The following is a 26,191-nucleotide window of genomic DNA, read 5'->3' as shown; positions in this document are numbered from 1 at the left end:
CTGTAGTTCTCTATAAAATAATGGGCATTCACAATGCACATGCGAGGAAAATTAACTCAGGCCTCTTGTTGGACAACCTACAACTGGCTGTCACTCCTCGCTGAACATTCTACTCATACAACCACCAAATGAGAGAACCAGGCTATCGGGACCCGGCCTGGTGGACCGGATGGACCCTGGGGCAGGCAAGCAGCCCCTAGCTTTGAGACCAAACATTTGGACACCTAGTGCTTTCTATTGAAAGATTAACGATCAACAGGAGGAAACTGTGAAATAAAATAAAATTTTCTGGCAAGATAAAAAAAATCTAAACATAAAAAATTCTCTGCCCTCTGACCTCATCTCCCCACACTGTGCGCTGTGTATCTGCTTTATGCACTGACCAACCCTCCCCCAACGGCAGGAACACCTGCTCAACCTTAAAGAGCAGCACCCTCCCAGTTTTAAGACAGCTCCTTAAAAGATAACACTCCTTCTGGAGCTTGTAAGGGGTCACGTGACCCACCAGGATGCCGCTTACATCTGGATTATGTAAACCATCAATAATACGTCATTTGATGTACAGCCCTGTCTCAAAAAACTTATCTAACTGCGCCTTGACTTCTAACTGGCGGAACAGTTCTCAGAGCCTTCTTAGATGCTCTTCCTGGGTTATAATCCTCAAATTTGGATTTCTATTTCTTTCTTTAAAAAAAGTACATAAAGGAAACCTAAATGTTCCATAATGGGGGTTAGCTAAAATGAATTTTAGAATGAGGAAAGTCTCATAAACTTTAAAGGTGAAAAACTACAGAAATACAAAGCCAAGTTTATAGGTTAAATGTATGTACACATGGTAAAACGTCTTTCTATCAAAATGCTAACAGTTATTTCCCTGCGGTAGGATTACCGATGATTTAATTTTTCTCTTTTGCATTTTTCTATGTCTTCTTCATTCCCTATAATAAACATGTCATTACTTTTATAATCGGGAAAAAATGAAGTTTAAAAAAAAAAGGGGGAGAGAGAAAGGAATAGAGGGGGACCAGGTCCTCAAGAAGCCGCTCTAAGCACCCGAGCTCCTTTTCCTGAAGGTATTTTCCACCATCTGGCTTCACTCGCATTATCTGAAGGCCCACGGAACCGTTTTTCGGTGGAGACTTGGGGAGCGCGCTTGGGCCTTGAGCCGCCGCCCTCTCCTGAGTCAACACGAGACTCCTGCATTCCTTCTCGTGGGTGGTTCCGATCTCTCCAAGGGCACACTTACGCACAGACAGCTGAGGATGGCGGTCTGGATGGATATCTGCTCTTTCCCGCTAGAGCTGTGGTGGCAGCAAAAGAAGAGTCAGGAACCAGCTTTCTTCCAGTAAGAATTATTTTTAATGGTTTAAAAATGAGTCTGTACAAAACCAGCACCACCGTGTGGTGCTTCCAGTCCACTGGGGGGTCCCAAGGGTCTCTTCCAACACTATCTCTTTGGCCAATTGTGCCTGAAACCTCTGTAGAGACAGTATGAAAACAAGAGAGTTAGTTCTTCCAGTTTGGCTGGATGTTGGCTCTTGGCCAGTTTATAAAATGTGAGCCTTAATAATGCAGAACTGAGGGGAAACGCCTGGGGGTCCCGGAGAGCTGGGCCGGGCAGCGGGCGGCCCCTGTGGCCCAGCGAGGCGGGTCTGAGCTGACCAAGCCCTAGAGGCCTTTCCCCATCAGGCCACACCCTCAGGGCCAGCTCGAGGGGTTAGGGTTCCTGCTTTTAACTCAAATATTCTTGAACAACGACAACCCCCACTTGCTTATTGATTTCTTTCTCATTCCTCAGAAACAAGCTGATCTAGGCAAACTTCAAACCTATTAGCTCTGCCGTGACCCTGGGGAGCTGTGTGGTTCGGGGAGAGAGCTAGGCAGGACTGGAAGTGGCGCTCTGGGACGCAGTGGCGTCCAGCTGTCACCTCTGCCTCCCAGCTCACTTTTTTTTTTTTTCTGAACAGCAAAGAGAGGGATTTGGTCGGGAGAGGCTCCCTGAGAGTCTTTCCAGATGAGGCCTCTGGGCCACTCGCTGGGCTCCCCGGCCAGGCCGGCCGTCTTGCACCTACCTGTCTGACTTTCCCGTTGGAAAGGACATGCTTTTGTTTCCCATCGACTGTTTAATTTTTTTGGCTGCAAGGCATTTCTGAAAAGACAAGGAGCCATTTAAGCCGTGTGACCACCACGACCACAAGAGCTCAGAACGCCCATCAGACTCCAGCACCGCTGCTGTGACTCTGGTTTTCTTGCAGCTGGATGTTTCTGGGCATTTCTGAAGGCAAGGCTGTCAAGGTGAGCTGCTTCAGGAACAGGAGGGCTCTGCACAGCCCTCGCCTTCCACATGCCAAACATCCAGCCACACTCCACGCCGACTGGCAGCCACAGCCACCCGCTGGCAGCGGGGTGAATGCAGGCTTGTGCTGGCACCGCAGGGAGTGTCTTCGGCCTGCGGCTATAATTCCCATGGCAGCAAACAGTAACACCCTTCAAAACCACACACCCGCTTTTATAGACTCTAAAATTTTTTTCTCTTGCTGGAAAAGTTGATGGGTATTGTCTGTACTTGGGAAGAAATGAGGTGAGGGACAAGATCTGCAAAGGAAAATGATTCCTAGATGGACCTGTCTTCTCAGCAATGGAAGAGGTCAAAAACTCAGCACCTCCCGGGGTGGGTGTAGCTCAGTGGTAGAGCCTATGCTCAGCATGCCCAGCATCCTGGGTTCAAGCCCCAGCACCTCCACCAGCGAACAAACAAGCAAAACAAGGCGAAAGCACCTCAAGCATGCTACAATTCTGCCTGTCTCTTACCTTGCCGGACTGGGGCTGCTTATTTGGGTCAAACTGGGGAGATGGTTTGGATTTGCTGTTTCCTGAAAGGTAAGGGAAGAAAGAGGCTGGTGACTGTATAAATGAGCTGATGCACACAACAGACTACTGGGCCGATGCACAACACTCGGAAGGGTGGGTTGTCAGTCTGCTACCCTCTTTCCGGTGAGAAACTTATGGCTGATGTAAGTTCACAGGTCATGTTCCTAACAGGCAAGGGCAGCCCGGAGAGCAGGCTCCTTTCTCACAAGTCTAGTCACAGGAGGTCAGGGGGCAGGAGGCTAAAGCACTGCCCACTTTTACATCAAGGAAATCCACCTGGTTTCTGTGCAGGATGAAGCCACTGTCGGTAAACTGGGAGCAGAGGTGACATTCCTGCCGAAAAGACTGTTGTGCTGCCAAGGACGCTGCTACGTCCAGTCAGGAATGCCACCTGCAGCCCCTTCAAAGCAGACGGACTCTCGCAGGCTGAGGAACCACAGAGCTTCATTTCACAGGCATCGGGTTTTCTCAACAAACAAAATCTTTACTGTGTGTGTGTGTCTGTGAGGAAATGTGTTTCTGGGCACAAGCTGCTGTGAGGAAGGGTGGAGCCACTATCAGAATGGACAGCATCTGCAAGTCAGCAGCCCCTGCAGGTCAGCCCCAGGGGCTGAGGGCAGCGGGCTTCCGTCCGGTCACCGCTGTGTCCCTGTGTTGCCCTCATGGTTCTTGGTTCCACCCACGCCTCTGGTGTGGCTTAATTTCTGCTGAAGTCATGCTCTTTCTTGACTGCACCGCCCCCTCCCACCTAACGTGGCCAGATGGTCCCTACAGGGCACCAGTTCAGGTCTCACCAGCAAAAGCCTTGAAATCCGACTTGCTGTAGTCGTAAGGGGTAAACTCTTTTTCTGGTGGATCTGGGTCTTTTGGCTTCTTGGAAGTTTTCAGTCGTTTCTTCTCCTGTTTCTGTTCTGTCGTCCTTGGATCACTCATTGTCCGCTCTCTCTTCTTGGCAGTGTTCTCCAGCTGTGGATCCAACAGACCCATAAGAAGGAAGCCCGAAACTGTCCAGGAGAGGGGGCTGCCCTGCGCGCCTCCTGTGAGCACACTGCGAGGGGGGCACCGCCTCCGGGGCTGTATGGATGCAGTGACGGGGAGAGGAGAACGACATTGGGCCACTAAGCAGGGCAGGGTAAGCATTCCAGAGTGCTCCGGGTGCTGGGGAAGGAGACACTCCCCAGGCCTGAGGCCTTGTCTCCTACCCTAGGCAAGCGGGGTATTTACCACAAACACAGTGGGAGAAACTCTCTTGGGGGAATTACGACAAAACTTTTTTGAGGGGAAAGGAGGCAGGCCCTACTTGACAAGCCAACAGGAACTGGGAAGAAGCAAGCATTTAATCTGAAGCCGAGGGTAAGCCCTCCTGATAGTAGAGGAAAATCCAGACCACGACCAGGGGCATCGCATTTCTCAGAAGAAAAAGCAGAAAAGCCAGGACGTACGGCGGCCTGCTGGCGGACAGACACGGCCTGCTCTGCTGTTGCTTTATACTCCTCCTCGGCCTGGTCCCGGGCGGCTGCGGGAGAGAGAAGCATCTCTGTGGCTCTGATGGCGGCAGCCCAGCCTCCATCCTCCTGACCCCGTTACCCCAGCTGAGCTCGGCCTCTCTGCCCCTCAGCCCCCTTTGCTGCTCCCACCCCATCTCCCCCAATCCCTGAAGGACAGCTGCCTGGGGGTGAGGACCCTGACACTTTTCTCATCTTCGCCCGCCCTCTCGATCCACATCCCTACCTGCTCCTCTCCCAGAACCCAACCCACTCATCCAACTCTGGACAACTATCTGAGGACACCGCATAGGGATGTCAACTGTAACGTGTCAAGGACCAGAATAAAGCCTTCTCTACATCACACCGGCTCCCTCTGCAGCCTCCCTGACGGCAGCTCCACCTCTAGGGTTAAAACCTCCTGCATCCACGCCCTACATTCACCTCATCATCAGATGCTGTCAGCGCTGGCACAGGGTACAGCCAGGCTCTGACAGCCTCTCACCGTCTCCTCTACTGCCGTCTCGTCCACGCCAGCATCGGTGCTCACCTGGATTCCCGTCCTGTCTCCTAACTGGTCTGCCCGCCTTGTCCTCTAGTCTACTCTCAACACAGTCGCCAGGTGAGCCTGCTACAACCTAAGTCAATTCACAGCCCTCCTCTGCTCAGAACCTTCCAGAGCTCCCCAATTCACTTGGAATGAAAGTCTGAACAATGGACCCTGCCTGCTCTCCTCCCCCTTCTCACTTCATCCACTTGGCCCCCCGACCACTCTGAGCCTGCACAGCGACCTGCCATGCTGGGGCCTTGGCCTTGCTGGGCCATCAGTCTGGAACACGCTCCCCAGATCACCGCAGGTCTCTGCTCAATGCCACGTTCACTGGACCGCCTCCTCCGACTGCAGTACAGAAGCAGCCCTCGTGCTCCCTCACGCCCACCCCCAAGCACTTCCTACCCCTCCCTCTATGGAAGTACCGGCTGCTGTCTGACAGGTCCCACGATTACGGTTTCCTGCCCACCGTCCCTCAGCAGAAGGGAGGCTGCGGAGGGCAGGGCCTGGGCCTGTTTGCTGTACCTGGCGCTCTGCCAATGACTGAGTCAACAGAGCACTGTGCAAGGACTGCTCTGAAACAAACACGCCGACCGAGTCCGCAGGGAGTGAGTGCTACGCTACCTGTTCGCTCAGCTGCCTTCTTCTTGGCAAGTTCTTTAGACTCTTTTTGTACCTGTACCTGGCTTGCCAGCTTCCAACGGTTGCTGATCTACAATGAAAACAAACAAAACAAAAAAACTCCCGAACTCAGCCACCTCGGAATGCTTTATTTTTTAGTGAGGTGAGGCAGAGCGTGCTCACCTAATAACTACACACGTTCTATGGCACAAATTCTGCATCTAATGACACACAATAGAAAACTTCATGCTGGCTTTGTTCATAAAATACTTATTAAAAAGGACAAAGTACAACTGTACTCCAGGCACTGGGCTGGCTGCTTTCCTCATTCAATCCCTTCCATAATCCTGGGACGAAGGTATCATTACCCCACCCCCACTTTACAGACAGGAAGCAGGCTTGGAGAAGCTAAATAACTTGTCTAGTGGGACGTGGCTAACAAATGGCAAAGATGGTGTTCAAGGCAGGACTCCTGCGAGTCTGATGTGCTTCTTTATGACACCACATCTACCTGTGGCACTGGAACACACCGAGGTGACATTAAGCATGAGCCTGGCACGGGACCTGTGGTTGTGGGGTGTGCCACACCAGCGAGGGGAAGAGGAGAGGAGGCGGAAACTCCACCTGACTCCCCATGTCTAAAACAGCAGGCTGACCCCCAGCGACAGGGCTGAGGCCCCCGCCGTTCTGGCCCAATTCTTGTTGCCTAGTGAAACAGCAGTACTGGGGGCAGAGGGAGCCGGGCCGCCCATCTGCTCAGAGCAGTGCTTCCTGCACGGAGGAAGGCTTCTAACAAAGAGCACACGGGCTCCCAGGAACATCTCATGGGGACCCAGGGAAGATGTGTTTATGCTTGTTCATAACGCTGTTAAAAACAAACCACACAACATAAGACAGGGTGTTTTAAAATTTAAGCTGTCACCCTGAAGAGCCTTCAAGTAATATTCATACATAAAAATGCATCAAGCTGTACACTTAGTATCTGTGTACTTTACAGCATGTAAATTAAACTTCAATTTAAAAAAACAAAAACCAAAGACCTGTCTCTTACAAAGTTTCCAAATGCTTTTGAGAATCTGATTACAGCCTGGCTCCTCTCTCTAGAAACACTACGGAGCGGCTCTTGAATTCGTTTTCAGGGAGGTTCACAGATGGGCTTGTTTAAAACAGAAACCAGGTTTAAGACATTAAGAAGTCCCCTTTTCTTAGAAAGTCACTCTTAGAAAGGGTGACAAATCCACTTACTTCATAGATTTTTGATGACGGATCAAACTTTGCAGCCTGAGAAATATGAGCCCGGTGTTCTAGTGAAGGCAGAAACTGGAGAAATGGAAACAGTCGTGTTAAATGCGGTGAGAAGCGGAATCTGGACCCAGAGTCAGTGACACTGAGATGGGGGTTTCCTGGCTGGTTCCATCGTAGGAGGCCTCAGTTCAAAGTGTCAGCCTGGCCGTGACTGCCTGGCACTCAAGCGAGGTCTTCCTGTTGGTCCTAGAGGACTCGACTCCGAGTCTCAGCCCGGCTGCCAGGGGCAGCTTCACCATACTAAGGCTTTAGCTTCCAGTCTCCGAGGACTCGTGGCTTCTTTTCCAGGCAAAAGGCACCTACAGCTGCAGAAATTTCCACATCTTCTATCCGCCCTTAACGCACACTGCCATTACTTACCATCCTAAATGGATTTTCAAAGGACTCCATTATGTTCTGGGCTTTCTTCTGTGCTATTGTTAATGGACCCTTTCCGTTTTCTTCAGCACTAGGTTCCTGCAGGGACGGAAAACGACCACTTAAAACCCTAATCATCTTGTGACATTAAAATGCGAGCAAAAGAGTAACAGTAATAATGACAGCTGATTTTTACGTTTATTTCTTATTTAAAAAAATTTTTAACTTAAATTTTTAAAAGTGAAGTATAGTTAATTTACAATATTAACAACTAACTTTCAAAGAGTCTTCTATGTATAAGGCCCTGTAATAGCCTCTAAGAGCACGCAGTAGGGTGTTTAATACATATTTATTGAATCACTGAATTCTCATGGTGTCCTTACAACCTGTGACGTTTACGGCATTATTCTCACCATCCTGCAGATGAGGAAACAGGCTTGGAGAGACTAAGAAAGTCTTCCAGAGCCTTACAGCTAACAGGAGCAGAACATGGACTTAAATCCAGCTCCGCTGGCTCTACAACTTGAGGTTGTAGCCTGACACTCACCTGAAATTTAAAATCATAAACCTTTATGGGTAATCAATGAAATTATGCAATAGGATGTTGATTCCAGCTGGGTTCATGGATACAAGCTGTCCTGCTTACGCTGTAGCTGGGTCCCCCCCTCCCCATAGAGCATGGGGGTGCAGCCCCCTTTAGACCAGGCACCCCCCTTCCTCGCTCAAATGTTTAGCTGCCTAATCACCCTAGTGGCTCAGTTAACCCTGAGGTCAACTAAAGGTCCTAGACTCCTTGTCTCACGAATTACAGGAGCAAGACTAAATGCATGGAATGAAGTGAACAGGAGTGTGAACTCCCTGGCGGTACCTCACCTCCCTGGCCCTGGCATTCAAGCCTGAGGGGAGAGCTGTGACCGGTAATTGCGTAGCCCACTCAGCCACCCAGCTTCTCGTCCTGCGAACATTTGTTAAGTTTGCCGCTTGTCTTTATCCAAATGAAGAGTATTCTTGCTTCACTTGGTCAGTTCTTTCTAGAAATTCTGGCTTTTCCTTTCTACCACATCTGTTGTTTGCAGTATTTAGAGTTTCATCGTGGGTTTTCCTTTTATCCCTGGTCGTTTCAGTATTCATCCACCCTGACTGACAGATGCACCCAGGTCTTCCTTTTGCAAAGAACCTGCAGCTGAAGTCACCGGCAGCAAGGAGACGCGTGCTGGGTGGGACGGCAGGGATAAGCTCTGTCACGTCCCAGCATGGATTCCAGAGACACAGCCTGGCCCAAGGGGGCCACCTAGGACCCCTGACTGGACGGACTCTCTGCCCGGACTCAGCCTCCCTCAGGGATAGGGAACCAGTTCCTACCCACCTCCTGGTGCCTGCATCCCCTGCTGCTCACCCCTTCCAATGAGCTAGACTGTGGAGAAATGCTTTTGAAGTTTGTTTTTTTTCATCCAAAGCACATACAGATGGTGCTGGCGGCAGTCAGGAAGGTGTCTGCAGCACACACTGTACATTTTAGCAGAGAGCTTGCTCCATCCCTCTGGGGAACCAGGTGAGCTAGCCCTCAACAACAGATATCCAGGGGAAAGTCCTGTGTATGCGTCACTGGAGGCCACACACACCTCCCTGCGAGGCATTACTGAGTATCAAGATGTCAACCTTCCTTGAGGATTTCTTGCAAACACCGTCTTGCTGGTTGCCCCCAGGCCTATCCCCACTGGCTTTTACTTCGAGTCAAAGGTAGCCCAAACCCCCAGGATCTTCGTCACCTCGCTGAGGGTGGTACTCACGTTAAACAACGTGATGACAGCGGTGGCGATGAGGCATCTGGTGTCCAGCAGAGCCTCCCCGTCTTCTCGGCCGGGGAGGAGGCCGTCCTGTTTCTGTGCTGGCTCAGGTCCTACAGGTACGGAAGTCAGCGCAGTCAAGGCTGGCGCGAGGGCACACAAGGCGGCCCCAGCCTCCCAGGGTGTCCTGGCGGGCCCTTCGCTACCGCTGGCTGGGACGAGAGGATAGCCATCTGACGGGGCGTGGGAGCAGTCGTGAGGGCCAAAGAGAACGTTCTCCAACCTCTGCATCAAAAAGCAAGCAACAGGTCTGCATGAAAACCTCAGCCGCGTGGCAGGTTTCTGCCCCCGGTGTTGGGCACTGGCGTCTGTCAGGGAGGTTAACTCTGTGCTGTCTTTTACCGATGACGTCTTCCCCCAGAGAGGAGACAACAGATGAACCACTCTACCTCAGGGGTGGGCTGCGGCCCGCTCCTCCTCGCTCCAGCTGCGACTTCAGACTAAAGAGTAAAAACAAAGAGAACGTGAGGGAGTTCCCTAAGCCTGGGGACGCATGTTTCTCCCTCAGCACAGATGTGTCCCTTCACTAGGCTGTGCTTCCCAAGAGCCAAGAGATTTTCTTCTTCCCTTCATCCCCTCCTGTGCCTGACACTGTAATCACTTAGTGCTCATAATTATTTGTTGGATGAAAGAATAAAACCCTTTATCATGACAAGGCGCAATATAGAAGGACAGCAAAGATCCTCCTCTAGTCACCAGCGTTTCTGTCTTTACTTGGACAAACTACAGAGCTAAGAAAGAAGTGTTAACGTGAAGACTCTAAATCTGTTTATCCTCAGATTCTCCTCTCTTTCACCTCAAAGGGCTGATTTTAAGTTTTCTGGGTTCAGTAATCTTTCAAACAATTACAAACATGATTTACCACCTACTGATATTACTACTGAGGCAACACATTAAAAACTGTCCCAATAAAACACAAATGAAAACATGCCAATCTGCTTGAACATATTGTATCATCTACCCAAGAGCAGACACACACAGAGACGCGTGCTGCTGGACTCGCACCTGTGCGTCACACACCCTCACACAGACAGAAACGTAACTGTATCATCGGCCGGGTGTCCTGCTTTCATCTAAATCTGTCTACACTCGAGCATCACCTTCACAGCTAGCTGCTTCTGAACTCCCCTTTTCTATCCAAGGTTCTCATGTTTCCCGTCACCTAGACTTTTTGTCTGAAGTGAGTCGTCCTTGACTCCACTTCCGTTATCTTCAAATCCACTTGCCAGTCAGAGGTCACCTCTACAGCACTTGGCATGGTGCCCAAAAAGCAGCAGCAGCCATTGTCATCATCTGTTAAGTCTCCTCAACCTTTTCCTTTGAAGATGGTTCTTGAGGGGAGGGTACAGCTCAGTGGCAGAGCAAGTGCTTTGCACGCACAAGGTCCTGGGTTCAATCCCCAGTCCCTCCATTAGTTAAAAAAAAAAAAAAAAAGCATCAAAAAATCTAATATAATTTTAAATGAAGACAGTTCTTGACCCTGTCCTTTGCTTTCCATTTCTGTGACCAACACACTCATCAGGGCACTATCGCTGCATTCTGGACCACTGCCAGACTTCCAAAACGAGCTCCCTGCACTGAGATCCCCACTCCATTTTATCCCACCAGGTTAACTGCCTCTGAACAATAACTAACCAGCCCAGTCACTAGACATCACTTGCCACTGGCTTATCAAAGATAAGGTCATAAAAATAGAAGGATGAGTTTAGCTTTTGCCTATCATCAAGACAGACTCATTGGATTTCCTAAATCCTATTAGGTGTATGAAGGAGACTGTAGGGAGTAAGATGCTAGCAGACAGAGCTGAGAAGACTTAGCAGAAAAGCTTCTTACCTTGAGCAGAGGCATCTCCCGGGCCTGCTGAATTAAAAGATGCATTTCATTGATCTGCTGCCGTACAAGGGGTGGTACAGGGTTACAGCAAGCTATGATGCCCTGAGGTTCCCTGAAGACAAGAAAGAACATACTCATCACTCAGGAACACAGCCCTCCAACGCTTCCAGAAAAGAACAATGAGCAGGTAAAGGCAGAGTGCTATAGCCAAGGTGAAGACTAAGGAAACACATTCGTGTCAGGGCAGCTGGGCCAGCAGCTCCCACACGCCCTCTCTGCCGCGCGGAGCTCTGAGCAGCCCCACTCCAGCGGCCTCGAGGAAAGCTGGAGACCAGTGCTAGCACTCTGCTGGCCTGCGGTTCTGCAACCGGGTGAACAGAAGACTGCGAATTTTGATTTTTTGCTTGCACTTCAATTCACATCATAAAACATCTAAAATCATGAGATACCTTGATTTGGAAGAAGGTACAGAGGAGAGAGCCTGAGACATTTTCCTTCCCTTGAAAGGCTCGGAGACCTACATGGGACTTAACATAAGGTGTAAACTTTGAAACAGTTCCAGGTCAGAAGTTTTACTTCCTAAATGCCAGCCCAAGGGCAGGGGTTCCGCATCCCTCGTTCCCCAGGCTTGTAACTTCCTTAGAGCACTGATCTTCTCCAAGTAAACAGCCTTGAGGTAAGAACAGTCAGAGAAGCTTGATTCTGAAGGACAACATTTCTCTACTGAGAAAGTCAGAACATATTAATCGTTTCTTAGACTCACTTAGGCAGCTCTTCAGCTATCTTTAGCATCATGTGGTTTGGCAGGACATATCTGGAATAAAACAGGCAACAGGATCACATTCAAGTCAGCCAGCAAGTTCCATTAAGCGCTACAACTCGGGGAAAATGCAACCAACTTTCATGGAAAAGAGAGTCCATTATTTCCTTGTTAGCAGACCTGTTCAGTCTGGAAGCAAGCAGCAGAAGGACTTCTAGTTCCTCACCCATAACTTTCATCCTCCCGACGAGCGGTCTTGTCCCTCCAGGCAAACAGCAGCTGAAAGGCCGTCAGCTGCTGCGTGTTGAGGTGCTTCTTTTGCTTCCTGTATAGTTCAAGGTAAGATTCATCCGTGAAGATAGGTTTGATGAATTTCTGGAAAATACCAGGGAACAGTCAAGATCAAGGGGAATCAATATTGTGCCCTGGGCTCCTTCTCAAGACACTGGGCTCTTTTCATAAATGTGAAGAGCAAAGACAAGGGCCTGATCAGAGCCAGAGCGCCGGGTCTGCGCAGCTCGGGCCGGGTTTTACCTTGAGGCAGATGTCCCTGCTCCGCTGCCACACCACCTGCAGCTGGACGGGCTGCTCATTGCCTCGCTCCCACAGTTCCAGCCTCATTTTATCGTAAATGTAAAGCAGGTAATGAGTGTCATCCCGGGCGTAGTTGAGCATTTCCTCAGGCAGAGGTCTGGAATGGCAACAGAGAACACCGTTTCACTGGTTTCCTGCAGGGCAGAGATTTGTCTACTCTGCGGGTGCTAAGGCTTTTTTGTTCCTTCTAATATCAAAGATTTTTTCACAGCCAATACCACAGTTCCGTCAGCATTTCCTGCATCTTAACGTGACAAGCCATTCTTTTCACAGCTGGGTGCAAAGGGCAGCAGGGTAACAAAGTGGTTAACAATAAGCCTTGTTGTCCTGAGTCTGAATCTTAGCCTGGGGTTTGGCATGTGGCAAGGGTTAAACAACAGGCAGTGGTTTTTAGATTTTATCAATTTTCATCCTATATTTGGACTTTACTAGGTTCTCTTTGGAAATCCTGGTATGCAGGACTGGAGAAAAGCTTAGTGGCTTCTCCATACGACAGCTGCAACCTCACAGAGGAAGCTGGCCACCCGAAAATGATCAAGTTGAGCAAGAACTCCCCAAAGTGCAGCAAGACTCTGCAACAGTCTGAGCCTGGAGGAGACAGTGGTTACATGGCTTAATCAGCTCTGTACCTTAGAATTCTCTCATTCCTACGGGAGGTCATCTTGCACACATACCCAAGCATCTCTCCCGGGGAGATCTGAGTCTCACACAAGAGGCTGGCACGGACAAATGCTGAGCCGGCACGGCTCTTTCAACTGCTGTTTCCACGAAGCATAATGTAATGTTTGTTTGTTTAAGAGAGTAGTTCCCAGCTTTTTCAAATATGAAGCATTTTTTAATCTATGCAATATAATCAGCCCAACATAAACTTCATGTTATTCTAAAACATCCAGTTGTGCTTATGCCACTGAAGACACCTGGAGAAAAGCCCAACGACATCCAACTCGAGAGTCAAATGGTGTGACAGCCTGAACGCAGGTCTCCACGGATGGAGGTTAACGAACGCCCCTGCTCTCTTCTGCCAACCCTGTTTCCTCGCCGGGAACAAACTGACCGTATTCTCCAATCAGCCAGCTGATACTGCTTGTTTGACTCCACACTGCAGTAGAGCTTCAGCAGGTGATCGAGGGAGTGCCTGCCCAGGTTGAGAAGGCGTGCTGCCTGATGGGTATCAAACATGTTCACCACATACAACCCGAAGTCCTTCTGCAGCCATTCTATGTCTGAATCAGCACCATGGAAGACCTGAAAACAAAGCCACAGTCATGCAGTACAAGGGCACAAGGCCACTCATGCTCTGAAAGGAACTCTGTCTCCAGGTTATTAGAACACTGGAATTAGAATCCGGTATAAAGATTAAAATGGGTTCAGTCTTAAATGCTTCTTTTAATTTGGGCCATGGCCTTCTATTCTCCTAATTGCATACTCTTAACTGCTAACAGCCGAAGATTCTAAGCAAGCTGCTCTGCTGGCTTCCAGGGTAGTCATTATGGACACACAATCTTGACAGCACGAGCTCACTGCAGTAGTCATTAAAGTGATTTAACATTTTTCTGGGTGGTAAAGAGCTAAGTCTAAGCTGTTCCAACAGGGGTTTAGAAACAAAAGCAGTTTAGCCTGTGGTACCCTAGTGCTGGAAATTACAATTATTTCTCTCAGCTTTATTGGGTCTACGTTGAAATAATGAAAACAGTAAACTGAAACGCACTTGAATCCTGCAAATGCAAGAGCTGGAAAAGGCTGGCCGACCTTAACAATAGCTGGGTCTGTGAGGCTCTCATTGAGAATGTACATGTCACTTCGAAGCTCCAGGGTGTCAACGATGAAGTCTTCTGTGCGGGTGGAAATCTGCATCAGGCAGGTCAGCCCCAGGAAGCTCCTGTAAGAGTGATGCTAAAACACAGAGAAAGAAGGGAGAACAGGAAAAAAATGATTTTCCCAGGCTTACCTTGACTGCTTTTGAAAAGTCAGTTAGAAAGAAAAATGATGAGATTAATTTGTAACAAAAAACAGATTTAAATTAGTATTCATTTTATACTTTTTAAAAATTTTATACTTCTTGAGTAGGTGAACTCACAGAAAACATAAAAATTTCACTCAGTGTCATTTCCTAGTTACCTCCAAGTCTACAGCAAATTCTTGACAATTCAAGAGCTTTTCATTCAGCTCCACTAGTTCATCCAGCGAGGACACAAAATGACAAGGCGTCTCTTCTACAGGTCTGTATAACTGGATCACAAAAGTACAGGCAGAATTTTAAAAATTATTTCATTTCATCAATGTTAAAAAACCTATATGATCAAATAAAAGAGGTTATATATATTTAAAAAAAACAGTACAGGCAGAAAGAGAAGGATATTAAGAATCATCTTTCACTGAAGTACAAAGTGAATTATGAGTTCAAGAAATGATTCAGTGGGGAGAGTATGGCTCAGTGGTAGAGCACATGCTTAACATGCATGAGGTCCTGGGTTCAACCCCCCAGAACCACTATTTAAAAAAAAAAGATGCTTACTTCTCTCCTCTCCAAAATAAAACTTTAAAAAAAGATCCAAAGCCATAACCTTCTACTTTATAAATGTTAAGGAAAGTCACTATTACGTCCACTCATCTATTTATTCGATTTTTCCTGGGCTACTCAGGTACCATCCGTCAACTAAGGCTGGGCACTTACCTGAGGCTCTGGCTTTTGAAGGACTGAATCTGGTGGAGTGAAGTGATCTAGTTCGTATTGATAAGGATGTGCAAACCTGAATAAATAAAACAACAACAACAAAATCTTTGTGATCAATACCATGATTCAAGAAAAACAACTGCTCTAATCCAATTTATAAAAACAAACAAGACTACTATGAAAATATTTTCTCTCTTTAAAAAGCATCATTATTTCAATGACAATTCAAGTGCATCAGAAAAAAGTTAGGGGAAACTTGTTCACCCTTAAAGTATGGTAATTCAAAGTCTACTCATTTATAAAGACTTGAGCACTAATTTGCAAAAGAGTGTATGGCTGCTGCTGTGCATGAAACAGAAATAGGATATATATTTTGTGGTTTGGAATAATAAATCCGTGAGTGAGAGCGCACGGGGCAAATACCTGAGTTGGTAATATACCAAATGATGTGTTTCTTCCTGTTCCTCTATCAGATATTTGCATAAAAATCCTGCCTCTGGGTTCCTCGAGGGCAGGGCCACCTTTCATTACCTTTATTTCTCTAGCACTTAGCTGGTGGCCTCAAGGTGCAAAGCCAGGGCTGAAAGCATGAATGCTCAGACAGACTCTGCTCCAACACCCACCAAGTTTTCATCACCTTTTTTCTTTATACTGAAGGCAAAGTCCTTTTGTCAGTTTTAAGCAGTTTTTCCCAGATGTTTATACTACCAGTGAAAAAATGCCTTTTTTTCTTTTTTTTTAACTGAATTTATTAATGAGTCTTAGCTTACTGTGTGAGTCCCTACCTAACAAGAAAGGGCAGAGTGATACAAAGGAAGGACAATTTTAAGAAAACTTGAGTTTAAAGTTGTAGTTCTGTGGGAAGTGAGAATCTCTAACTTTGTTTTCTCATCTCTACAAGGGGGACGAGAGCAACTGCCACCTCTCAGGACTGTGGGAGGGCGACAGAAGATGCTGCTTGTGTGAGGCCCTCAGTGAACACAAGCAGGTTTGAGATCCGTGTCAGGAAGAGATGAAGAGTCACCCACTCCTCAGATTCTGCTTTCATTTACACATTTTACAAAAGTGAAACTGAGTGAAAATGTGGCACTAAGTACTCATAGCAGAAAGCTCAGACAGGCAAACACTCACATGTCCTGCTCCACCTGCTGGGTTCTCTGCTGATGGATGAAGTCCGCCAGGGCAGGGGGCACATCCAAGTCCTCAGGGCGATCCTGTGGGCGCTCCCGCCTTTCTTTAGAGAGTGCTGGAGACCCAAGCAGTGACAAAAACATTCACATCTTGTCTAGTAATGGAGCATTAACTGACTCCCTTTGAATTTGAAGGAAGGAAGGTGGGAGGGAGACCTTTCCCCTGTCATTTGTCTTTGTTGGGCAGAGGTGGCACTACTTACCCTGAGGGAGGGGTTTCTGAGCATTGGGCTTGATGAAGATTTTGGGAAGGAATGGCGTGTTGGAATTGTCAATCTTTTCTCGGAATTTAAGCTGAGGTCGGATGATGTTTTTTGCATGAAGCAGCCGGAAAGTTTCAGATTTTGTTTTTTTGCTATATTCTCCTGCCTGTGACCAGTAAGAACAAATATTTTATAACACAGCAGCTTGATGAATTAGAAAAGTAAATTCCAATTTAGGCCTTCCAAGAAGACAAAAGCATTCCAAGGACAATTCTTTAACGAATGTATGTGTGTGTTGAGACTTGGGGGAGCAAAGTAGACAAGAGTGATGTGATTAGGTCATGTCTGTTTACGAGAACAAGTTAGGCAGTGGCCAGTTCTATGTCCAATAAATTAGAAGAAATGCAAATCAGAACAGGCAAAGGCCCTACACAAAGCTGACATCGGAAGTTCTAGTTAATCTGAAAAGCAGCCCTCACCTTCCGGTTCCAGCTGGACACCACTGTTGTGGGGGCCTGTAATCCTGCAGGGAGGACAGGCTGTTGATTCTTATTCACACCTGCTGCTTCATCCAGTAAGATACCCTAAGAGCAGAAGAGGTATTAGTTTAGTATTGTTCTTTCAGGGTTAACAGAGCTAATACCTAAAATTTGTACAAAATACATTCAGGAAATTATGTGTGAGCATATACACTTGTAAGAGTGGTTTGCTGCAGGAGAGGTGATTAGAGTCATCCCAAGTAATTAGAGCATTGTTTGCTGAAAGACAGGGCAACAATCAGACACTCCCAACCCTTGACCAACTCTTTATAGTCCTGAATTGGGCAGAAAATTCAGAAGTGACTTAACAGTGGGTAGGATATAGCTCAGTGGTAGAGCATGTGCTTAGCATGCACGAGGTCCTGGGTTCAATCTCCAGTACCTCCATTAAAAATAAATAAATCTAATTACCTCCACCCCACACCAAAAAAAAAAAAAAAAAAGAAAGAAAAGAATAATGTGATCATAAAAATAAATAAAATATTTTAAAAAAGAAACCGAATAGTTAAAAAAAAAAGTGACTTAAGAGTATGATGTGGCCCACCAAAATAACTAACAAGACCCTAGATGCATATATTAAACATTGAGGGATGGTATTTAGAGTGAGAATGAAAGGTGTCCTGATCTACTTTGCAGAAGCAGACGTGGAGTCTCAGTTTGGGCACCATGAACAGAAGTGCACTCGGGTGACAAATGGCAGAATGGCAGGACTTGAAATCATAGAATATGAGAAACCACGGAAAGACCTGTGGGTGTTTGGACTATGGGAGAGATGACTTCCTGGGTCAGGAGAGCACCACATAAACATCTGCAGGACTGTCAGATGGTTGAGGTTAGATTTGTTTCGGACAATCTCTGTGTGTGTCTCTAAATGATGTTCTGCTGTAGAATTAGGCATGAATAGTCAGCTAGATCGAATGATCCTTCCAATCATGCAAGTCAGGGTGTTCAGCAGACAGTGGACAACAGTAAAAACAGACTACATTTTGGTTGGGTTCTGTAACCTGAGGCCTCTTCTCTTGCAACAAACTGGGATTTGCAAATCTGGAAGGTAGATTTCTAATAAGGCACTTGAAAAATAGGTGTCCCCTGAGCAGTGATATTTTGAAGTGATATACTTGAAGACAACTGTTATTTTTGGGAAAAAGAAGCCAATTATCAGAGGAAGGGAATGTTGTTACGTGCAGGAAACTTCAATTTCCTTTCTTTTCATTTTCTGAGGTGCTTGGGTTTCTTTTCATATTTTAATAATTCAAAAGCTCTTCATTTGTTAGTTGTCTTAAGAGTAAGGTGAAATACTCACCACTCTTTCCAGAATAACATCATTGGTATCAACTAGCAAATCAAACTTGTCCTCCAACTCAGTCACTTTACTCCGGTCCTTAATGTTACTTCGACACCCATGGTACTGCATTACCCTACTCATGCTAGGAAGGACAGGAAAACCAATGTTAGTTTGTATACTTTTGTTCACCTGTTTACAGTCTGGAAGAAAGCTCACAAGGCTTGACTCAGACTATTCCCAATACTTTTTGACCAAACTAATAAAACCTGTACCCTTAGAGCAAAAAACACTGCTAGCTGTGTGGCCTTGGGCAATTCACTAAATGTCACTAAGACTCATTTTCCTCATCCGTTATTTGAAGAGGTAGAAGAAATGACCCTGATGCTTCCTGTAGATTCTAAAAAATATATACAACACTACATAAATAATGTACTCTGCATTGTTTTAACATGAACTCTGAAACAGATTCTCTAATTCTGTCATGCAACAGTTAAACAAAATCAATGTTTGTGTATTGTCTGTCCTAATTCATTTATTAGAAAGCTAATACTTGTGACTCTGCAAGTTGTGTGAGAGAATCGTGGATCTAGGTTTTCAAGTCCCATGTTAATTCAGAAAGATTCATTGTCTATAGTTGCAATAGTCTATATATATATTTAAAGTTAAACTCAAAATTTACCAAGTAACACTTCCCTACTCAAAATCCATTGTCTCATTTTTACATTTTTTAGCTCCAAACAGAAAATTATGGTAAGAAAAAATGAATTTCAGGAAAAAATCATCTACTTCTTTATATTCATTTCTTTCAACATGAGAAAACAATATACAGTACTTACCACTGAAGCAACCTGTCTCCCTGTGTTTCACAAAATGCCTGGAAGCCAGGAAAACTTCGGTAAAAATCATACTCATCACCAAACTGTGGTAGGCCCCCAGATGCCTTGGTGACTGCCACCACTGACCCAAGAGCAAACTGTCAAAAACCAGAAAAACAAGCATGTTTTAAACGTGGATCCCCACTCATTCAGCAACTCATTTTTTTCAAGATCTACTATATATATATATATATAATGAATTATGCCAGATGATGAAGATATACAATCTTCATGCATCCAGCACATATTCATTTAGTGCTGATTTTACCCCAATCCCTTAGGATACAACATTGACCATGATACCCCAATGTTCACAGCAGCGCTATTTACAACAGCCAAGACATGGAAACAACCCAAATGTTTATTGACGGATGACTGGATAAAGATGTGGTATGTGTGTGCGCGCGCACGCACACACACAAAAGAATACTACTCAGTCATAAAAAAGAATAAAGTGCCATTTGCAGCAACATGGATGGACCTGGAGATCGTCATCTAAGTGAAGTAAGCCAGAAAGAGAAAGAAAATGCAATATAATATCGCTTATATGTGTAACCTTAAAAAAAGGACACAAATAAACTTATCTACAAAACAGAAACAGATTCACAGACATAGAGAACAAACTTATGGTTACCAGAAGGTAAAGGGGGTGGGAAGGGATAAATTATGAATTTGAAAATTACACCTCTTAGAGAGTGATGGAAATGTTAGCTATCTTCATTGTGGTGGTGGTTTCATGGGTGTATACATTTATCAAAATTCATCAAAGTGTACTCTTGAAATATGTGTACTTTACTGTACAGGAACCATACCACAATAAAGGTGTTAAAAAAAACGGTGAACATGAAACCAAGTTTTGGAGCTTATGTTCCTGAGAGTAAGGGAAGAACAGATACATATATAATATGGCTAATATTAAAAATGGCCTGGGTTTGAAACTTGGCTCTACTACCTACTGACTGTGACCTTGGGCAAGTTGTTTCATTTATTTGAACCTTAGTTTCTGACTTTGAAAAACAGGCACAGTAAAAGTGGGTAGGCTACCCCATGGTGATGCTGTGAGGATTAAATGAGCTAATAAACTCACTCAGGATAGTGCCTGGCAAATAAGTGCTATTATTATTATTATTATCACTCAAATTCAGATCCATGGGCTTTTTAGGGGAATTAATTTTTGTGCTTTCATTTGGGTGAGCATCTAAAAGCAATATAAAAATATTCTAGGTCTTTTGGATGACTAATTTATAATGGCTACTGTCCACAACTGGACTTGTTTATGGACTTCAGTTAGTGTCAAGTAGGCGTCTATTTTAATTGTGTGGTCACAACACATGAGAAAAAAACCTGAAGTGGCTGTCATAGGTAAATGACAGCTGGTCATATGAAAGCCAAATGACATCACTGTGAGTTGTGTAATAAATGTTTTCTGAGGGAAAAAAAAAAGAGAGAGGTGGGAACTTGAATCATGGTCCAGAACATGGTAGCAAGTGAGCCACCCAATCAGGACCATGGCTAGTGGTCCAGGAAGGAACTATTCAGCGCCAAATAAATGAATTAATAACAATATATGCTAATGATAAATTAGATATCATGCGAGTAGGTTTTGAGGAATTTGCAGTGTCAATTTACAAAGTATTTTAGTTTCATGGTCTTGTAAGAGCTATGCATGAGGTGTTTCATCCCAGGTTGGTTTGTTCATATTTAAGCACCATGAGACAAATGATCTAAATTAACTGTTTTCCTTCGAGGAGGTGTTCACAAATGTTCTATGGCACATACAGAAGGGATACTCGGTGGTAGCTGTAACAGGTGATACTAAACCCAGGATTTGGTATTATGAAGGACTGGACCTCAGGAGAGGGAAGTAGGGCCATCCCGGCTGCGAAAGGGGAGGATGATGGGAAGTGCGGGAAGCGGAAAGCGGCCGGGCCTCTCTGGAGAGTCGGCTGGGTGGCTCAGGCCTGGGCAGGGTAGAGGTCGCAAGAGCTGGGGACATCAGGGTGACAAGGAAGCCCTCCGACGCGGAGACGGTTCTTCACCCTTGGTACTGCATGGGCTCAAACGGGAGATCAAAGACCCTGGGAAGTTGGGCATCTTTCAGTGTCCGAGTGCGAGGCCCCATCCCCAGAGGGCGAAGCGACAGACTGTGCCCGGAGAGGGCAGCGGCCCCTCGACCCCTGCCAGGGGCTCCGCGGCGGCGAGCGCGCGGCCGGGCTGGCGGCCACGGAGAGGGCGCGGGCCTGCTTCCGGCCAGCCACGGGCAGCTCCCAGTGTCCCCGAGGCCTCGCGAACTCACCTTCACGAAGCTATCTGCGTCCGGGAAGCCCGGCAGCACCATCTCCCCGTCTGCTGCCCAGTTGGCTGCGCTCGTCGCCGACTGGGCCTTGGACTCTCGGGGACTGGGGGGCGCCATTTTTCCGGCTTGCACGGCTTTTCTCGCGAGAGTGCCTCGGCCAACGCGACGTGCGTGCAGCGCGCATGTGTAAAGGCTGTCTTCGCTGGGGACGAGCTGGGGAGCGTGAGTTGGGGTATCATCAGCTCTTGGAGCCCCACCCAGGGGAATTTACATTTTTCTCTAATCGCTTATGCCAACAACCCAGTGACTTACGGTGGAAACTGGAGGATCCAATTATTCTATTTCAAGCCAGCTTCTCCCAGGCTCTGGTTCTGTGTCCCTTTCACTCACTTGATGGTGACTCCTGCAGTTATCCCCTCTCTGGCGTCTCTGTCTTTTCCCCCTCTGCTGGTTCATCCCTAACAGCCTACAAGTATGCTCGCCTCTCTCCCCACCAAAAAATGGCAAAACAAAAAACAGCAGCCCACCCCACACCTCTTTCCAGCCATCATCACGTTTCTCTTGCCCTTTATAGGTGAAGTACTGGAAAAGGCGGCTATATGTTCCCACTGTACTTATCTCCAATGCTCTGGAACTCCTCCGGTCAGATCTTCCTCCCCATACACACCGCTGGAACTACTCTTAAGGCACTTGGTGTGAACTTTGTTAAATGCCTGGAAGAGCTCTAGTTAGGAGGGAGGCAGCATTAGGCAGCTCAAGGGCGGATTCAGGGAGCTCTGTAGGGTGTATCCTCTCCCCTAAGATCAGGGTGACACACCCTTAATACCATTTGTTTGGCTTAGTAAGTGTTCAATTAATGTTAGCTTTTATCTTATTTAGAATATCCTGTAGCAGAATACTTGTTCTTTCCCCTCCCCGCAATTTGTGTACCTCAGATACACAGGTAACCTGGCCGAACAAAGGGCTAGTAGTTTAGTTCATTTTAACAAGTCATATTTTGAGTACTTATTTCATATGTTTCAACCTAATACCACATGTCAGGCTCTGCTGAGTGCTTTACGTGGATTATCTCATCCTCAAAACAACCTTACGGGATAGATCTGACTCTTATCCACACTTACAGTGGAGAAAACAAGACAGAGAGATTAAATAACTTGTTTAAAGTCACACACGCAGGTACGAGGAGATGGAGTTGAGGTTTGAAACTGCTTTACATGATGCCTCGAGGAGATTTAAGGCCCTCCCTTCCCACAGGTCACAGGAAACCACCCTGGATTGATAGGTTAATAGACTGTCTTTAAAGGCTTCCATTAGCACCTTACCTTCCTCTGGTAAGTCATTTCAACAAAGTCAGAAGATTCTGCTTAGATGCAACTTAAAACCCATTGGATTCAGGGAACATCTTTTTTTGATTTTTCTTTTTTAAATATATTTTTGTTGAAGTATAGTCAGTTTACAATGTGTCAATTTCTGGTGTACAGCACAATACTTCAGTCATATAGGAACATACATATATTCATTTTCATATTCTCTTTCACCATAAGTTACTACAAGATATTGAATATAGTTCCCTGTTCAGCGAGCATCTTAATTCCAAGGACACTTATGTCCTAAGGAGTATGTCTTTACCACCGATGGCTCCCATTTTCCTGAGTCCATTCATTGCCATGCCCTTTATCTTTCATGAGTGGTAACATTGCTGGAATCGTTGATGGTTATTTCAGGTAGAACCCAATCCTATTTTGGGGAGCAAAATAGCTGATTTTAGGATTAAAATGGATAGGTATGAGGCTTCCCAGCTGTGAGGGTTCAAACTGTTGCATCACTATTGACATTTAAATCCATCTTCGGCTTTAGTAGAGGAGTCCTCCAACAAATGTTTACAGAGCACCAGTGTGGGCCAGATCTGGTGGATTTGGGGGATACAAATTCCCGTAAAATAATAGTTCCTGGCCTTAGAATCCTCATGGTCCCCCTAGTACAAGTTCTTTGGACAGCTGTTATAATGACTCAGTATTTCTCACTGGGTAGCTGTGGCGTACAAGAATTTAGAAAAAGAAACTTAGTTGGACAACTAAGAGCAATATTCTCTGGAAGAACCCTTGAGGCATGCCCTGCAGAGGAATCTCTGTGTAGTGCTAGCCAGCTCCACTCCAGTCCTCTCGTCTCCATTATCGCAACAGCCTTTTCCCTAGGCCTTGCAGCTTTTAATTGTCTTTCCACCTGTTTGAACCAGTTTCTCTTTAAAGCACTGCTCAAATTCTGCTTCACTGTGTTAAAACTTCACAGGTTCAAACTTTGTGCCGTTGGACCGTGAGGCCGGCTGGTCTGGCCCGGCTTTACTTTCCAGGCTCCTTTGAGTTCCTATTGTTCTTTTTCCTATTATACCCTTTATTCCCCACTGGCCACTGAGCCAGACATGCTGAACTACGAGGTCCAACTGTGTGAGACTACTGTTTTGCATATAAAAAACTAATATGGTTGAAGTAATACTTGCCATTCCTGTATGATATTGTGCTTTTACACCTCTTTTCTGCTGAGAATGTGCTCCCTTGTCTCATCTGACAAACTCCCACTCCTCCTTTAACACCCCAGGCACGTGTCCCCCTTTCTGTGAGGCCTTCCTGGCTGGCCCAGAGGAATCAGCGCCCCTACCTGGGGCTCACGCCCCGCACACGGCCTCTCAGCCCTCAGGTGGGTGGATTTCAGTCCCTGCACAGTGCTGCCGCCACCTGGTCTGGCCTGTGAACACCCTGAGGACGGGGACGCGTTGTGTGGGTCCTTGTCGTGCGTGGTCCCTAGTGTGCAGTGTTAGTGACTGGTCAATGTTGAAGGAATAACTGCTTCTTTTATGAATTGACTAATAACTATCAATAAAAAGCCACTCATATACGTGGTTTTAAAATTCTGATGTCATTTATTGGCACAGAAATTTTTCAGATACAACATGGTGTCTAGACATGGCTACACTTTATACTTTGCGCACTTAGTTAATACTTCTTTTGCTTCTAATTTCCAACATGTACTAGATTTTTCCTCTCTGTGTCAGCACCTCCAAGACACCATTCCCGAATTCCAAGCCCTGGCTCTAAACACAGAGCGATCAGACCTCACTGAAAGCATCCCAGAGCCGTGCCGGCGAAGGCCAGCGTGGGCCTTGCCCCGCGCTGTGATCCCCTCTGTGCACCTGCTCAGCCGCGGCCGCCCGGCCAGCTGAAGAAACCCCCCCCTCCCAGCGGCTGGGCTCTTGGACTGAAGTGTGTAGTCGCAGCGGCGCGGGTGAGGCAGTGGACAGACCTCTCCCATCCATTTCGGCCCGGCTCGCAAAGGCTGTTGTTGCTGTCCGTGGACCAGTGAGGTAATGAGATGGGTGAAGGCGATGAAGCCAGCTTCCCCAGCTTCTTTGTAGTCCCGAATCCTGGTTCGCGTCCTCCATGACCTGAGGCTTCCTGACTGCGCTATGTTTGCTGTGTCAACGTTGAGAGGATCGCCTAGGCCCTTCTGTCAGCAGATGCTTATGAGTTCTTCTGTGAGTTCAGTCAAAACCCGTATTTCTAAAGTTATGGATCTTCTGTTCCCCCAAATCAATGGCTTGATTTCTGTAGTATTACTGTGTTTACCGTCCTGGGAACCAAATCAAGCCTTGTGTTTCTGACAATATATTCTTCAACAGCAGCTAGAAAGTTGGTTCAAACCAACTTTTAATATACAGTAGTTCTTTTCATTTACATTTCAAAATAATTAACAGAGCTGAACTTTCTGACCATGGTTTCAGTTTAGTGGAAGCGTGTACCAGAGGACAAAAGCCTCGAGAGAAATACTGTGGGCATGTCTGGGCCTCCGGTTACCAGAAAGGACACCTAAGAAGACAAAGGAAAAGGAATACTTTAATAACGGGTTTCTTCAAAGCTTTACACCGGTATACTGAAAACAGAAAGACCAAGGTCTGACAACCCCTGGCGCATTCCCTGAGCTCTCCCCCAGCTAACTGAGCAGGACACACTCCTCATTTCCAGTCAAGGCTGATGCCTGCTGCGGTCCCAGAAGGACACATCCCCACGGCCCTGGCTCTCAAGTTTCTCCCTTCAAGCATGCCTCAGGCAATTAATCAAAGCAGACCCCGGAGTGGTCCTCGAGGTTACGATCCCCGATGATAAATTTGTCTTTTCATCTCCTTCTTTCTGTCACTGCGCTGGCTTCTCTTCCTTTGCCCTTCCTGTTATCTCTGAATTGACAGTAAAAGTCCAAAAGGAACACCTCCCCCTCAGATAAGCGGGCCTCACCTGTTCTTCTAAACCATTTTTAAATGTAATTTTGATTTGTTTTGGTGTCTGCCTTCCAAATACATATCCATATTTCTCTAGTTTCCCCTTTTTGGAACAAAAAGCACACACAGGGAATACAAACTTTTAAAGAGATTTGAAACATGATTTCCCTTTATGGATACCCTCCCTCAAATCTTTTTTTGCAACTCTGGGTTTGGGGCACAGGGGGGCACAGGGTGGCACAGGGAGGGGTCCCGACTGCTTATTTGAACAGATTCTTTGACAGGCCGCTCACCAGCCGATGTAGCACTGGCAGAGGTTTTCATGGGATGTTGCTTGTTTGATCAGCAGCTCAACTTGTGTTGGGACATCCAAGGTTTCATCGTGAGAGAAGTCCCGACCTAGGACATGAGAAACAAAAGCATCCAATTGGCACCTGGTTATCAGCTCCCTCCTTGTCCCCCATTTGGCTTCCTGTCTACGCAGCCCAAATCTGTTCCGCCTCATATGTGAATATGAAAGCTACACGACAGCTGGATTTTAAATTCTCCTCCATGTGACTTGAGTAAACAGCAGTTTCCCAGTTTCCTTTTAACACGGACTTGGTTCAAAGAGGGTAAAATCCCGGTCGGCTGAGTTCAG

At 46.5% G+C, this 26,191-nt stretch overlaps 2 protein-coding genes across 3 annotated transcripts in view; both read right to left on the bottom strand.

Annotated features, from left to right (window-relative positions):
• Positions 1–1,336: 1,336 nt before the first annotated feature.
• EXOSC10 (exosome component 10) lies at positions 1,337–21,422 on the bottom strand. Of its 2 annotated transcripts, XM_011000826.3 has the most exons (25): positions 21,285–21,422; positions 18,950–19,086; positions 18,132–18,255; positions 16,769–16,873; positions 16,290–16,455; positions 16,028–16,142; positions 14,897–14,972; positions 14,341–14,451; positions 13,972–14,115; positions 13,277–13,467; positions 12,163–12,319; positions 11,855–12,003; positions 11,632–11,682; positions 10,869–10,980; positions 9,425–9,475; positions 9,182–9,260; positions 8,979–9,088; positions 7,192–7,287; positions 6,772–6,846; positions 5,530–5,617; positions 4,314–4,387; positions 3,666–3,837; positions 2,812–2,873; positions 2,073–2,149; positions 1,337–1,478 (listed from the first exon to the last, which is right to left on the bottom strand). In XM_011000826.3, exons 1-25 carry the CDS (start codon positions 21,399–21,401, stop codon positions 1,448–1,450), a joined length of 2,670 nt encoding a protein of 889 aa, XP_010999128.2. In that variant the 5' UTR covers positions 21,402–21,422; the 3' UTR covers positions 1,337–1,447. The 2 variants fall into 2 exon arrangements, with proteins under 2 accessions (XP_010999128.2, XP_064350132.1); XM_064494062.1 differs by having other exon boundaries at positions 8,979–9,260.
• Positions 21,423–24,178: 2,756 nt separating this feature from the next.
• MTOR (mechanistic target of rapamycin kinase) overlaps positions 24,179–26,191 on the bottom strand; it is a 115,726-nt gene continuing 113,713 nt past the window's right edge. Inside the window, exons 57-58 of the mRNA XM_031464051.2 lie at positions 25,845–25,950; positions 24,179–25,144 (exon numbers count right to left, since the gene is read on the bottom strand). Coding sequence (XP_031319911.1) covers positions 25,129–25,144; positions 25,845–25,950 — 122 coding nt within the window. The 3' untranslated portion in view covers positions 24,179–25,128. The remainder of the gene's footprint in view (positions 25,145–25,844; positions 25,951–26,191) is intronic.

The sequence above is a fragment of the Camelus dromedarius genome, chromosome 14 (genome assembly GCF_036321535.1).
Source record: "Camelus dromedarius isolate mCamDro1 chromosome 14, mCamDro1.pat, whole genome shotgun sequence".
Lineage (NCBI taxonomy): Eukaryota > Metazoa > Chordata > Mammalia > Artiodactyla > Camelidae > Camelus > Camelus dromedarius.
This window is presented reverse-complemented; position numbering and strand designations above follow the sequence as displayed.